This window comes from Labeo rohita, chromosome 15 (genome assembly GCF_022985175.1).
Source record: "Labeo rohita strain BAU-BD-2019 chromosome 15, IGBB_LRoh.1.0, whole genome shotgun sequence".
Taxonomy (NCBI): Eukaryota; Metazoa; Chordata; class Actinopteri; order Cypriniformes; family Cyprinidae; genus Labeo; species Labeo rohita.
This window is the reverse complement of record NC_066883.1, coordinates 2495053-2511285: the sequence shown is the minus strand read 5'-3', so window position 1 is coordinate 2511285 and position 16233 is coordinate 2495053. Positions and strand designations below refer to the sequence as shown.

General features: G+C 38.2%; 1 protein-coding gene across 4 annotated transcripts in view; it reads right to left on the bottom strand.

Moving 5' to 3' along the window:
• Positions 1-1066: 1066 nt before the first annotated feature.
• ppm1lb (protein phosphatase, Mg2+/Mn2+ dependent, 1Lb) overlaps positions 1067-16233 on the bottom strand; it is a 30474-nt gene continuing 15307 nt past the window's right edge. For all 4 annotated transcript variants that reach the window (XM_051129883.1, XM_051129885.1, XM_051129884.1 and 1 more), the window contains 3 exons: positions 4445-4619; positions 2951-3112; positions 1067-2802 (listed from right to left, as the gene is read on the bottom strand). In XM_051129883.1, coding sequence (XP_050985840.1) covers positions 2456-2802; positions 2951-3112; positions 4445-4619 — 684 coding nt within the window. In that variant the 3' untranslated portion in view covers positions 1067-2455. The remainder of the gene's footprint in view (positions 2803-2950; positions 3113-4444; positions 4620-16233) is intronic.

Genomic DNA, 16233 nt, shown 5'->3' with positions numbered 1-16233 from the left:
AGATCACTCAAAAATCATGTTTTTATTATGCAATGTTTTATTGTGTTAACTTAGCTGTATTTTTACGTAATCAAAATAATCCAACTGCAGTTTAATTGAGAGCAATTGGAATTTAAAAACATGTTGTTTTTTTTTTAAAAAATTGTTAAAAACAAACTTATGGGTTTTTGCAGATTAACTCTTCATGTATATATAAACATATTTATTACCATTTATATTTATTTACCATTTAGACACCTTGAATCACAGTAAAAATATATACATAGAAACGTATTAAATCACAGTCAATAAATAAATTACTCAGGAAATTATTTCAGGTAAATAAATAAATAGTCCATCATTATTTACACATAAATAACGTAATAAATGATACATGAATGGACTTCCCTATTACACAAGTTTCTTAAAATTACACAATTACAGAGATGATCAATTGAAACAAATTATTTGAACATTAAAGCATGTAAATGATAGAAATTGTATACATTTAACTAACCTTAACAGTAAATGAGATAGAGAGACAAGAGTTAGTGGCTGCTCAAGTGGTTGTTGTCTGAGGATACACCACAGTTGTCACGGCAACTCTACTCTCTCAACTGCCAAAAGAATTTGGAAAATGCAGCTGGACTGTTCAGTCAACTCATTATAACATATTAAAGTCATTTAAATAAAACACGTGAGTGTGTGGATGTATATGGATGCATTTGCTGTTTCCAACAAGCAAATGGATATATGAATTTATAACACTGAAGACCGGCACTTTCATCAATATATATTTTTATTTTTGTTATAGTTTTGTGTTTGTTTTTCATTAATTACATTACTTTTTCCCTTTTTACAGTTCATTAATGCAACAAAACAAATACAAACTGTACTCAACCATTCTTCAACACAACAGCATTTAAATGGATTGCTCAAAAAAAGTATTTTTCAGTCATGTACTAAAGAAGAGTAAGATGCATCATTTACATTGTTCACCTTGTGTTAATATTAATATAAACATTCATTTTGTTATTCTTTGTCATAAAAATAAAATAATACATTGACTTTTGATGTGCATATGACATTTCTGGACACTGTAAACAAATTCTGAACAACACAAGAGTTTACACACACAAAAAAAAATAAAAATTATAAGAGCATGTTAATTAAAATAAGGCAACATACTTGGATTAAAATCTTCCAATAATCATATTGAATTAAGTCAAGGCTGTGACAGGCCGTAAGTCAGATACACCTGAAATTTATGAAGTTGTTTATTCTGCAGTGCTGAATATTACCTTCAGCTCATTATAAATGTCTCTGTATTAACTGAAAATGTGAAATATTAACATTACTGTAAAATGAAATATGTTTTGAATGAAAAAAATGACTGATGACACCCTGTTACCAAAGCTTAGTGTGAGAAACAGACCCACAATGAAGTATTTATTCATCGAAAAGATTTCCCTTCACCAAAGCTCTAAATTTCATTCATGTTCAGATTTAGAAATCAGTGCATTGTGCAAAGTTTTAATGCTGAAATGTGTCATTCCATCACTGTTTCACCACTGGATCCTCTGAAGTGAATGGGTGCCGTCAGAACTGATAAAAACATCACAATAATCAACAAATAATCCAGTCCATCAGTTAACATTTAGAGAAGACAAAAGCTGAAACAAATCCACCATTAGGATGTTTTTAACTAAAATACGAGTCCATAATCCATAATAATGCTTCCTCCAGTGAAAAAGTGGTCTGGTCTTAATCAGGAGAGAAATCTGCACAGATCAAGCACCGTTTACAAGCCAAAACCGCTCTAAAGAAATATGTGGCTGGATTTTGATGTGGGAGACAGCAGGAGATGAACTAAGTGTTATTATGGATTATTGTCCAGAAGCAACGGTTTGAAGTTAAAAACATCTTGAAGGATGTTTCTTACAAACACACTGCAAACATGCCCACAAGGGAAAGATTTTCAATGGATGATTTGCAATTTGGGTCACTGTCACAGCTTACGTGTTTCTCCAGACTCGCGCTTGTCAGTTTTTCAAACTTTTTAGCATATATGTGTTAGCTGGGTTACTTCTTAAGGCAACCTACTTTTAATTATTGACAATATTACATATGCAATAACCAGTGAAATTAAACCAAACACGACAGATAAAAAACGTAAAATGAAAATTTTACAACTTAGTCCTTCAAATAATATTTTTTTGTTGCATGATCTTTGCAGGAGTTTATGAAAGAGCGGCGTAAAGATTCTTCAAAAAATTTTATTTTTACGTTCCATACGGGAACTGTTCCTTTAATGAGTAATAATTGCATTCAATTTAAATACAAATAGTTGCTTCTCCAAAAAATACATTTTTATCTAACGCAAAACTTATGCATAATGTTAATCATTCATTCACTCACTCATTCATTAAAATATGTTTTCATTACGTTATTTAACGTGAGAGCTCAGTCTCCTTCGCTACCCGGCGGCTTTGGAGCCTCTTTTCTTGAACTTGACCACCATCACGGTGATGTTGTCCGGACAGCCGCGGTAGAACGACTGAAGAACGATGCTCTTCGCACCGAAATGCGGCTCATCCAGGCGCTCTTTAATGAAATGCACGGCCTCCTCGTTGCTGAAGGCGTCCCAGAGTCCATCTGACGCTAGAATCATGAACTGAGGCTCTAGTTTGTCCAGGTCAAAGGTCAGCACATCGGGGTCAGGGATCAGCACGTTCAGGTTCTTCAGCGGATAGTCGCCGAGGGAACGTGACATGGCAAGAACGCCTTGCACGCGCCATGAGCCGTTGAAACTGATGAAGCCACCTATATCAGAGAAACTAATTACTAGTTACTGTGGGACTTCAGCAGGCCAGTTACTCAAGAGGTTGTCAAATAGCACAAACAAATACAACAGATCAAAGATACAAATTAAATTAGTACCATGAGGCCACATGAGTTAGAAGCAACTCACCTGCTTTCTTGATTCTCTTTCGCTCTTTGAGCTGGTAGGGTTTGTGGTCATGTGACAGCGGGACAGCGTTACCGTCTTTATCGCACAGAACTGCCCTTGAATCGCCAACATTAGCTACAGTCAGCTCCTTCTCAGATAGCAGAGCCACCAGACACGTGGTGCCTGACAGAGACACAAACCGCACAGGAGTTGACGTTATCATTTACAGCATTTGGAGAAAAGAGCTTCATGGACTAATCATAGCTATTTGCCATTATTGAGCACTATGCTCTATATACAGTACTGATTACTGCCAACTGCTTACAGTACACAGTTCACAGTATGTACATCACTTGCTCACCAGTGGATCATCTGCGGTGAATGGGTGCCGTCAGAATGAGAGTCCAAACAGCTGATAAAAACATCACAATAATCCACAAGCAATCCACACCGCTCCAGTCCATCAGTTAAAGGATTAATTCACTTCCAGAACAAAAATTGACAGATAATGTACTCACCCCCTCGTCATACAAGATGTTCATGTCTTTCTTTCATCAGTCATAAAGAAATTGTTTTTTTCTTTTAGGAAAACATTTCAGCATTTTTCTCCATATAATGTACTGATATGGTGCCTCAATTTTGAACTTCCAAAATGCAGTTTAAATGCAGCTTCAAAGGGCTCTAAACAAAAAATTACAATTTGTATACTTTTAACCTCAAATGCTGGTCTTGTCTATTTTTTTCCAGTTCAATACAGTTAGGGTATGTTGAAAAACTCCCATCTCATTTTCTTGTCCAACTTTAATATCATCCTACATTGCCACAGAAGTACTGACCCAGTGTTTAAAAAGTGAACTTGCAAAGAATAAAAAAAAAAAAAATTGAAGTCCTGTATATGGAGAAAAATCCTAAAATGTTTTTCTCAAAAAACACAATTTCTTTATGACTGAAGAAAGAAAAACATGAACATCTTGGATGACAAGGGGGTGAGTACATTATCAGTTCATTTTTGTTCTGGAAGTAAACTTCTTTAACATCTTGAAAAGACAAAAGCTAAAAAAAATCCATCTTTAAGACATTTTTAACTAAAATATGAGTGCATAATCCATAATAACACTTCCTCCAGTGAAAAAGTCCATCTCCTATTGTCTCTCGCATCAAAATCCAGCCACATATTTGTTTAGAGCTGTTTTGGCTTGTTAACGGTGCTTGATCTGTGCAGATTTCTCTCCTGATTCAGACCAGACCACTTTTTCACTGGAGAAGCATTATTTTGGATTATGGACTCAGATTTTAGTTAAAATCATCTAAATGATGGATTTGTTTCAGCTTTTGTCTTCTCTAGATGTTAACTGATGGACTGGAGTGGATTATTGTGATGTTTTTATCAGCTGTTTGGCCTCTCATTCTGACGGCACCCATTCACTGCAGAGGATCCATTGGTGAGACAGTGACGCAATGACACATTTCTACAATGTGAGCACATTTACGTCAAACTAGATGACCTCCTCTAACCTGCTTCATCATAGGAGGCCGACAGTTTCTCCAGAATCTCTTTGTCCATGTTGAGTATCTGCTGTCTGAGGATGGACTGACGGGTCAGAGCGCTGTTCTCCTTCTGCTTCTCATAGCGCTGAAGCTGCTGCCGCAACATGACGGGAAGATGCGACTTGGCGTATTCTGCTGCTGTCTGACAGATAAACAGATAACAGAGACGTTTTATTCAAAGGGGGCTTCATTTCAGTTTAAGAACAGGCTCTTGTGTGCGTGTGTTTTACTGATTGTGGCCATTTTGTGTTTGTCACATCCCCAAATTTTTATGACAAAAGTAGTCTTGGTGTAAACAGGTCTTAAGAACAAGGTTTGAGGTCAAGTATTTTAATCTCGATATAAACCCTGGTAAAAATAGCAGCACTGGTGGCCTGCCATCAGATCCTCCCTCAGCGGAGCGAATACTCCAGTAGCTCGGGTGCTTCCTGCTCTCTGACAAACCTCTGAGGAATATTAATTACACACGGTTCGGTGGCCTCGACTCCAGCATTCAAGAGCACCAGAGATGATCGCCTGTGCAGAGACTGAACTGAACAGGCGGACGAAAGCCACTAAATTCACATCAGATGCCGATTTCACACATCCGGTGAACATGTTTATCAGATCTCTGCTCATTTGTGCTGCCAACATCCACAATTACTGCACAATGACAAAGTCATTATTGCAACATTTACAAAATTCAATAATCCAGTACCTTCTGACATAATACCTGGGCAGTTTTGCATACATACACACACGGTCTAAATACAGGTTACCAGAGCACTTTTTGTTCTGTAAAGACTTTGAGACGTTGTCCAATCACTCTCAGAATAATCCAGATTTGGAGAACAATCAATAGCACATCAAAATGAACTACATGATGCATAAAGCATGAACTGGTGATAAATGCACTGATTTCCATAGCCTTGTAAATATAAGGTTTTTCTTAAACCACGGGCATATTTGGCCCTGTTGAGGTTTAGAAAATAAACTCACACATCTGTCCACTAACACTATGTAACAAGACATACAGAAGTCAGCATTAAATTAAAACGGACCCAGTTTATTCTCTAAATACAGGCTGCAGTTCTAATTGCATTTAATTATTTTTATATTTAATAAACTTATTGATTTCTTGACCATGTCAATAAATCACTCTTCCTGACTTATTTGCTATTCTTATACAGTACAGCAATTGGCACACAATGCATTATACAAGAAAAAGGGAGCAATTTCAGACGGTAAATATGCTTTCAGCTGGAGCTAACGATGCCTGGATAGTGCAAAGCAGAGTGGATCATATGGACGATTCATCAATGTACGTCAATATCATGTCGAAGACCACAAAGCATATTCAACCCATTTTAACAAACAAATCAGCACTGACAAAATTACATCTTAAAATTAACAAGCTATAAGTGATATTTATCCTTGATTTCTGTTTCTCTTTTTCCACACATTGCATGTTTCGTCTCATATTTTTGTCTCTTGAGATATTTTTATCAAATGTGTCGGCTCTGGGGTAAAAGATGCCACAACTGTGGCTAAAAATCAGAACCTGTGTAAAAACAAATAATTTGCACAATTAATATCAAAATGTTTTATCGTCAACTGTTTTGTATTTTTTGTATTACTTCCTCGCACAGAAGGTTTAAGGCGAATACGTTTGTTACCAGTGTTTTTGCATTTGCACTCACATCTTTTACTATGGTTTGCATCTAAATATTTTTACATGTACAGCCAGTTGACGTTCTCAGTGATTTTAATAGTAGCACACATGGCATGGAAGGTTTGGCTGTCGAAAAGCAATGTGTGAGCTTCCATGTGTCTATTTACATCTGCTTTTCCTGCCTGTGCTTGGAAACGACTGTGGACAACTAAATTTGGCATTTTTCTGAGCAAAATCACAGCTCAGGAAGAGTGTTGTTTGCCCATGCAAAACTCAACCAACTAACACAATGCTAGAGTACTGCGAATGGTTTGAGGCACTGCTAAGCGGTTTTTAGTGTGTTTCGAGTGGTTTCAGTGTGGTTTCTGAATGGTTTCAATGATGCACATAACAGCTGCAGCCTTTTGTGCAGCAATTGTCCTCTTTTGTTACAATGCATATATAAAATCAAATGAACTGTAATGGCACTTCAGTAATAATGAAAATAAACGTTATTTCTTTTGCATACTGTTTGGTAATTGCAGATTTGAATCAGTTTTTCTGAGACACATTTATGTGGCCAGGTGTAAATGGAATGAGTTTAACAACGACAGCAAATATTGATTTAATCAAGGGTTTTCTTCTTTTAAAATAATAAACTACTTAAAACTACTACTAAAAGGTAAATACTAGGTTAAACATAAACATAAAATTGCTTGATCTGACAACTATTTCTTTTAGGGATCCATGAAAGGCCATTTTGATATACACAGGCTGCAATTTTCCCCCACATTTTCACTTTGCCAATACCAGAACAGCAAAAAAATAGAACGAAACTTGACTGCTGGTACTGACAATTTCCCACTGCAGCTTACGCTGTTTGCCAGTATGACAAAATACTCTTTGACGGTAACAGAACTATTCATTAACTGCTTCTTATTTTAATGCTTGTACTTGACATTTTGTGAAAGCGTGGGAAAGGTAACTTTGAAAATTTTCATGTTTTTCAATCTTTCCTAAAATAAATAAATAAATAAATAAATAAATAACGCAGGGATTGTAAATAACTCAGATCACACCTATAAGGAAACATTTGGCAAGTAGGCGACATAACAAACACATGTAAAATTAGGCTTTAAACTTTAAACTAAACAGATTTTTCCATATTCTCAAAAAATATAGATACAAAACTTCTACTACACTAAAATGTCAGTGTCAGTGTTTTAGGGGTGTGATGAGACCTCACGATATTAAAACTGGGTAATATTTTTAACTGAGGAGAGAGGCTCTCTCGTGATATCAGCAATAAACAAGCAGTTAATACTGTGTTAAATTTAGGCTACATTTACACATCAATGATGTAGTAAAAAACTCAAAAAGAGTTTTTCCTTGTTTTTAAAAAGTTTTACGTATGCACAACAACATTTTTTAAATGATTCGCGTTTACAAATATCTGTAAAAACTGTAAAAACAAAAATTCTGTATTACGTATGCCAGGTCAGTAGTTAGCATGTTGTTTGTTCACGTTTGCCTTTAAAATCGACACGTACTGCGCATGTCTACATACCTAACACGTACTATGCACACACATGACGTCACCTTTTTTAAAGATTCCTGTACTGAGTAACGGTTTCAAAAACTTGCACTTTGAAACTTGTTTTCAAAATTATGTGTTTTTAGTCCCCAAAACGCTGGTGCCATGCAAACTAACAGGCAAAACGCATAAAAAGTTTCCAGTTTTTGGCTAAAAATGTTGTCATGTAAACGGACCCTTCTGTTTTGCTCAATTTCACAAACAAAATAGGTCCAAACAAAGCCACAGCCAAAGTGTTGTGTTTCTCTAAGCAACACATAGTGGCGATTTGTTACTAAATAAATCCATGTTTTTGAATGAATTGAGTGAGACTGAATGACTCATTTGCTTTGTTACTGAATGAATCAGCTATCTGAATAAATCAGTTGAGTGAATGATTCACTGACTCATTATGAACGTGATTTGCCACCACCTACTGGTGCTTTCAGTTTCTAATTCAAAGTAATATTTCGTTAAAAAATAATAATTTCACATTTCAATAAAATACCTATTTATTATTATTTATGCAACATTGAATCAATGTTGATTCTTTCTAAAGGTACTTTTTGTATCGTCTGATCAATGTTTAACCATTAAACGCCGTAATGCTTCAGTCAGAATTAGAAGTTCATGCACAGTTATAAGGTCTGAGGAGACTCATGTGAAATCGGGAGAAAAGCCAGTCAGTTGAGTTTGTGGCAAAACCTTTTACAATTCTTGGATATTATTCTGTCTTTTACTGCATATGACAATTCATACACTCAAAGTGTCAATTATTACAATATGATTAGTTAAAACACTTCATTGTGCTGCATTTTGTAACGTTCATTCAAATAAGAGAGGATTTCCTAAAAATACCGTTAAAATATCACCTCTCATTCACGTGAACCCAATACTGCATGTTGTCTCGTGGAGCCGTACTGTCTGAAGGAATGCTGAACAATAGTTTCACACCCGTGTTTGATTTGCCATCTGTTCCCCTCGTGTCTGTTTCTGATGAAAGATTTACAGCTGCTGTACTTTCACCATCACACCTGATGACCTTCAGCCCGGATGAGAGTAAGGGATGTTCTGACCGTTCCAACAAAACGCTGATTATCCGGGGAATGCTGATGTTTTGGTAGACGATGTGTCTGTGCTTTAGGGACGGTGTGTCCCGGTGAGTGGATAAGCTGGACAATCATGGCCACATTATAAATACAAAAATTCAAAGGACAATTCAACTGAACCGTACTTGTGAATTAACACCAGAAAAGGGGTTTTTATTTGCTTATCTATTTGTTTACACTGCCATTGTTTATTTTAAATTGTAAAAAAGACTATTGGAGTGCGTTTTATTATAATTTTTGGTTTTAACTGTAAAAGTGTCACTATTCACCTAGCCGTAAAAAGAGGAGGGGCGGGACAAATACCGACTAACCCAACCATCCCACAACTAACTTACTGCCTATAACAATGGAGAAGTCAATAATACTGGTTGCTGTTTTTTTTATACTTAATACAATTCTTAAAAATAAGATACTAGTAATACGTTGATATTCCAAATCATAGCAACTAAATTATCTCAGATGGAAAAATGCTGTGCCACCAAAGCGTTCTCAAGCGCCACCAGCTGGTCGTTTTCAGAAGAGCGCCTGACATTTTTTCAGCTGGCTAAAAACTCTTTGGTGGACACACGTCATTGAATATTTATTGTTAGGCATACGGTCTATTAGTCTTTTTTGCATTTATGCAATATAATGGAGCCAAACCTGAGAAAGCAGACCAGAAGATTCCACTGCGTTCCTGGACACGCAATTTGCGTAGCTGTAATCTGTAGGCGGTGATTATGCTAATTGTGAATGAGCGTGCACGACCGAGCTATTTACAAATGATTGGAAGTCATTAACATACACGTTTAACTATCAAATTGGACATTTACAAAGCATTTGTGAATCCGGTGGAGAGTTTTGGGAAGGTCTGTGTTATGCGGAAATTACTCAGAATTTACTCATATATTTACGTAAGTTTCATGAATGAGGCCCATTGTGTTTAATTAAAAGCATTAGTATGATTTTCAAATGTATAAAAATGTTAAAAACAAGCATCCAGTCTCTGATACTTGTAAAAGTAAAGTGTTGGTTTACAGAGGAATTTCCTATATTCAGCATCCTGAATCTGACACAGAGATTTCAAATTCAAACTTAATATAACTGATTTATATAATCAACTTAATCCCAGAATTCATGTTAACATCACAATTTTTTTTAACCTAAAAAAAAAAAGCATGCATTGCAAGTGAATCATTCTTTACAACATGAGGTTAATAAGTAAATGTTGACAAAACTTCTATTTTTGGGTGAACCCTTTAAATGTTTCAAATCACAGAGCACTTCAGCTCTCTTCATGTGTTATTGATTTTGATCAAACGATGTCAATCCTCTCTGAATTTAAACTATTCTGCCCATATGACTGTGTTTATTAGCACATGAGAGTCCATCTGAAATGTGCTGGAGTAATTCCTGCTGGGCCTTTTCTTTCAACCTCTGACAATCTGATTTAAAACTGACCTCTCAACTGTAATCAGAATCAGTTAGCAAACATACACATACACACACACACACACACACACACACATATATCTGCAGTACAGCAGGACATGTGTGTTGTATGGTGTATGAGCTAAACCAGAATCTACTCTGAGTTAATACTGGTTAGGCCAATACACAGATTTGAACTAGACTGTTAGACAGAGTTTTAGTAAATGGATCTAGACCATCTGCAGCAGCTGTGTATCACCATCACCAGAGTCTAAAGAATTCCATCAGACGGCAGCGTCCAAACATGTGCTCAGCAGAAACAGACCTTCATCTTCAGAGGAACACAGATGTTTGGAGGAAAAAACACATAAAAGGACACATCTTAGTTTGAGAGCTGAAGTCTGATGCCTCTTGGTGTCAACGCCCTGGTAACGGTAAGCAACCAGCAGGTAAGTCTGAGGAACCACCCAGGAAGAAATGTGCATCTTCAAGTATGTTAGCCCACCAGCTGACTGAACTTACAAACAAAGAGTCCAGAGCCCTCAAGCTTTACTGCCAGGTTGTGTGCCTGCCTCCAGTCAAGAAGTAGAGGTAAGTGGCAAGTATACTTCAGTATAGTCGTATGCGTACAGTCGAATGCGCAGCCTTTCAAAGTATACTCCATTTAATAGCGTTCGTGAATGCAGGCGGTCGACACGTGCTCTAGAAAGCTTCATTTTTGTCTAGCATCTGGTATATTTTTCTCCAGAAGTTATGACCAATAAAAATGTCTTTGTACCCTTAAACTAATGTTGCAGCTCTTTCACATAAGTACTTGTCAATGCGGGCATCTGTTTTTGCAGTCTCCATTATTTTGTTTTTCTGTCTCTTTAGTTTCATTTACTACTTGTGAAACAAAGGCTGGGCCAGTGCTGCCACCTTGTGGAACAACTGATTAAGGAAGGAAGGAAAGAAAAGGCACGGAAGTGTGGCCAAGTATGGTGTCTCTGCATTTACCCACCCAAGTGCACACACACAGCATTGAGTAGTGATCAAACACACATCCAGAGCAGTGGGCAGCCGGGACCCATGGAGCAGTTGGAGTTTCGGTGCCTTGCTCAAGGGTCTCACCTCAGTCGTGGTATTGAAGGTGGAGAGAGCGCTGTACATTCACTCCCCTCTACAATCCTTGAAGGTACCGAGACTCAAACCCGTGACCTTTGGGTTACAAGTCAGACTCTCTAACCATTAGGCCACGACTGCCCCCAACCTTATGGAACAACTGATTAATGCAAAACCAAGTAAATGCACATGGGCGACCTGCACATACAAAGTACACACAGTTACAAAAACTGGATGGTGCATGTACTATTCTAGTGATGAAATTTGCGTCACTTGCGCTGTATTTGGACACTTGCATGCACGTAAAAACCGAAGTATATTTGCATGCCTACTGCTCCTGTACCTTGCCATGAATCATCAACAAGGTCTTCTTGGAAGGATTTTCACTTCTAACTTGTTTGGTTGCCTCTGCTGGTCAAAGTGTGTAATAACATTTACACACTTTGTATACACACTCTGTATAATAAGTGTGTAATAACGTAAAAACACCACACTGAGCACAGGTGCCCCACAAGGCTGTGTGCTCAGCCCGCTGCTCTTCATGCTGACGACCCACAAATGCACTGCCATGTTCAGCTCCAACCACATCATCAAGTTTGCTGATGACACAACGGTGGCAGGTCTCATCAGCAACAACGATGAAACGCACTACAGAGAGGAAGTGGCACAGCTGGCTGAATGGTGTGGCACTAACAACCTGTCCCTCAATGCGAGTAAGAAAAAGGAGGTTGTGATGGACTTCAGGAGAAACTCCGTTGACCACCCCCCACTGACCATCGACAGCTCAACTGTGGAGAGAGTCACCAGCACTAAATTCCTGGGGGTGCACATTACAGAGGATCTCACCTGGACCACCAACATCATGTCACTCTCCAAGAAGGCACAACAGCGCCTACACTTTCTCCGCCGACTGAAAAGGGCAAGTCTCCCTCCACCCATCCTCACCACATTCTACAGGGGAACCATTGAGAATGTGCTGACCAGCTGCATCACTGTCTGGTACGGGAACTGCAGTGCTGCTGACCGCAAGACCCTACAGCGGACAGTAAACACAGCTGCAAAGATCATCGGTACCCCTCTCCCCTCCATTCTGGATATTTTCCCTGCACGATGCTCCAGTAAAGCTACCGGTATTGTGAAAGACTCCACCCATCCACCTATCCCCCAATGCACTCTTTCCTCTCTATATGCAAGGTAAACACTGTGCAATTCTGAGTGTGCTACACACAGGTGAGTGGGCTGGACAAACCATCTGTAGAAACACACTCTTCTCTCAGAGTTCATTTTCCATGACTTCTCCAGGACTTTTCAAATTTCATTACGATGGGAATAAAAGACATGGATCACAGATTCATGCCCTAAAGTAATATATTCCTCTCTTCAGAAGTCTTAAAAAAACATACACATTATGGTTATGACTTATCTATAAAAAATGAAAAATTCACTAAATATGCACACACACTGAGATTCTGATGTTAAACTCTTCACTTTATTATGAACACATTACAATGAATGCCTAGTCTGTTCTCATTAAGTTATCCCTTAAGTCTTTCCCCAACTGTAGTCTTAACTCAACTGAATAAAATAAAAAAAAATAATAATAAATTAGGCATTCTAAAAAAATCATAGTTTGCAAAAAGGATCTGTCCTGAACAGACTGAACAACATAAAAATGTCTGTCTAAAACTTTACAAAGCTCCAATGAACAGTGTCCTTTTAAATTTCTTAGTGCAGTTGCATCAGACTCTCTTGTATGTTTACCATACTTTGTTCTAGAGCTGCTGGCTCCTTCCTTTTCTCTGTGACACTTTCCCGATAGGCATTTGACTTTGACAGCAAGGTGAAGTCATGTTTTCTTTCTGCCCTGACTGCCATTTAATCTGCCTCTTTTTGCATGACTTCAATGCTGTGCATTATTTTTTGTTGTTTTGTATTGACATTTGCAATTTCTTGGCGCAGGTCTTTTCTTTTTCTTTCATTGGCTGTTTGGATTTTCTTTTTCGTTTCATCCTCCAAGTACTGCATATATCTCATCCTTGCTCCTTTACAGTGTAGTATGACACCTCTTGGCAGGACTTCATCCAATGGGTGTTCAGCCACTGCATCCTGGACTATGCGCAGTGCTACCAGAGATCTCTCTTTAAGGTTTTCAAAAGCATATCTTTGTTGATAGAGTATCCTCGTTCCACTGCCCCTTGTCCATGAGACAGTGTGAGCAGATGTTTAATTAAAGTCCCACAAGGCTGTATACTCTGCTTTGCCACTGACAACATTTCCAAGAAATTCATCCAGCCTGGAAGTGTATGCAAAATTTTGAATCTCTGCTTTATGGTTTGTGTAGATGTGTGTTGAAAACGTTTTTTACTGTGCAAGAATCTCATCACACTGATGTGCAGTGTACCATCCAGCATTGAGCAAAACCTGTAAGAGTTTCTAAAACATCTCTCTTGAACTTTCTCCATCTGCAACCACGGTCACAGGGTCACAAGGGAGCACGTGTATCGCACAGCTGGGTACATTAGGGGACTTCTCTCCATTTTTTTTTTGCAAGTCATAGAAAGGAAGGAGACACATTCTCTCTTGAACAGCTGAATTTTTACAGGATGTTTTTGGAGTTTTTCCGATGCCTTTTCTAAAGCTTGCTTCGTACCGAATCCCATGTCAAGCTGTTTGAGTGGTATATGGTTTGCTTTGTCTTGTGGATCTAGTTTCAGCAGTTGGACAGGTGTCTTTAATTTTTCCAGTTCTTCCCTTTTGATATAGCATGATAGCAAGCCTCTCATGGTTGAGTGGAGCTTGTTTGCTAAAAAGGAACCATTGGAGCATCTGTCTGGAATTTTTCCAAAAAGGGCTTCAGCCATCTAGCGACAAATGCAAAAAATTGGAGCTTGGCCGCAAAAAGAGGGTCCGCAGTAGCCTCCTTTACTGTGCAGTATGATGCAGATGATGGAACCTTACTTATTGGAAGCTTTCTGTGGCTGTTGATGTATGTCTGCACTGCGGGCCAAATTTCAATTGCTCTCTCTGCAACTGCCAAGTCTTCTACCCAACGATAAGCACAGAATTTCAAAGGAAATGTTGATGTTTTGGTCATCTCTGCGAAATCCTCACGTCTGACTGGTAAGTCATGAAACAACTGCCAAAGAGCCCTCAGTACATCTCCCACATTCCAGCCCGTTTCCTTCTCTCCACTTTGAAAGCTTCCATGCACAACATGCAAAGCACAGCTTCCCAAATTCAGCAACTTTGGTGCATCAGGGTCTGACTGACTCTTGTCTTTTGGGAACATTTTCAGGAATTTCCAGTTGACCATTGGGCCATCCATTGAAATCTGCAGAAGCTTCTTGGGATCAAGTGGTGAGAGGGTTTTCTTAATTTTCTCCAAAAGCTTCTCTGCCTGAGTATGTCCCATAAACTCTGAATCAAAATAGCGCACACCTACTTTCTCTTCAGGATCACTCCAGTAACGGACAATAATATCCATCTGTTCCATCTGGGTCACTTTATTCAAGCATTCATCAAATGACACTACGTAGCATTGTGCCTTTCTAACATCTTTGGTCAACTCCTCTTTGAAATATGGGTGCAAGCTAAAGGTTAGGAGATCAGCAGATTTGGTTGCACCACAGAAAAACCGTTTGGCAATTTCACTGTCTGGGAACATCTGACTAAAATTACTGACACATCAGAGCTGGAGTTGAATGAGTAGTGCGACCTGACCATTTTGATTACCCAACGAATCTCAGCTTCTAACAAAAAACTTTGACAGTGTTGAGCTGCCTTGTGTGCCTGAGCATGTTGCCTCTTCATTTGTATCTGACACTTGAAAAGCTGACTGATATGGGATTATTTTTGTGCCAATAAGAATGAACGTAACTTTATAAAACTGAACCTAACTTTCCAAGAAACGATCAAAAATATGCCACTGCAAAAGAAGAAAAACACAATGAAAATGAAAAAATGAACTCAGTCGCACGAATTTAACATGCTCTTCAAATATGCTTCATGCTTTGTTAATGATTTTCAAAGAATCGTTTTCGCGAATCATGGATTCTGAATGCGTTGCCACAGCTTTCGCTTACGCTTCGCAAATTTTCGTTTGCTGTTTTGGCACATACCTCTCGTGGGGGCGGGCTTAACAGCTATCTACTCTGATTGGCTAATGAGCTTTTGATGGACAGTTGCTCTCTGACCTGGAAGCACAGACGGTGATGTCAGTGACGCGCATATTGGAAAGTTGTTGCGGTGTGCAATACGTCGTGCTTTGTTTATATTAAGTATTAATGTTATTAGTATTTCACCTTTTATTAGTATTTCATAACTTTCATTTATACAGTTATACTTATTATATTTAAGGACGTGTCATTGTAGTGCAGGTATCAAAACTGGTCTTTATATTCTACAGCAAGGCATTAATCTTGGTGCAGATGCTGCATCTGCAGCTGTACATAACATCCTTGAAATTCTTAACCAGTCGCTCATATAAATGTAAAGACCAGTTTGATACCTGCACTACAATGACACGTCCTTAAATATAATAAGTATAACTGTATAAATAACATAAAATAACATCAGCGCATTGCAAACTTGTGAATAACAACAATAACCCGCAAAATAACTGTTGCACACTGTACATGAATAAAACTTTTATCGATGTTATTGATTAACGTTACTTTAGCAACACGAACTTACTTCAAGCTGCCCTGAGGGACAAGCTGAGGTGGAAGATGATGCCGCTCCGTGTCTCTCCTGGGAGCTAATCTTTAGAAACTAAGAGACGACCGTAGGTGAAATACTAATAACATTAATACTTAATATAAACAAAGCACGACGTATTGCACACCGCAACAACTTTCCAATATGCGCGTCACTGACGAGTTCATTTTTTCATTTTCATTGTGTTTTTATTCTTTTGCAGTGGCATATTTTTGAT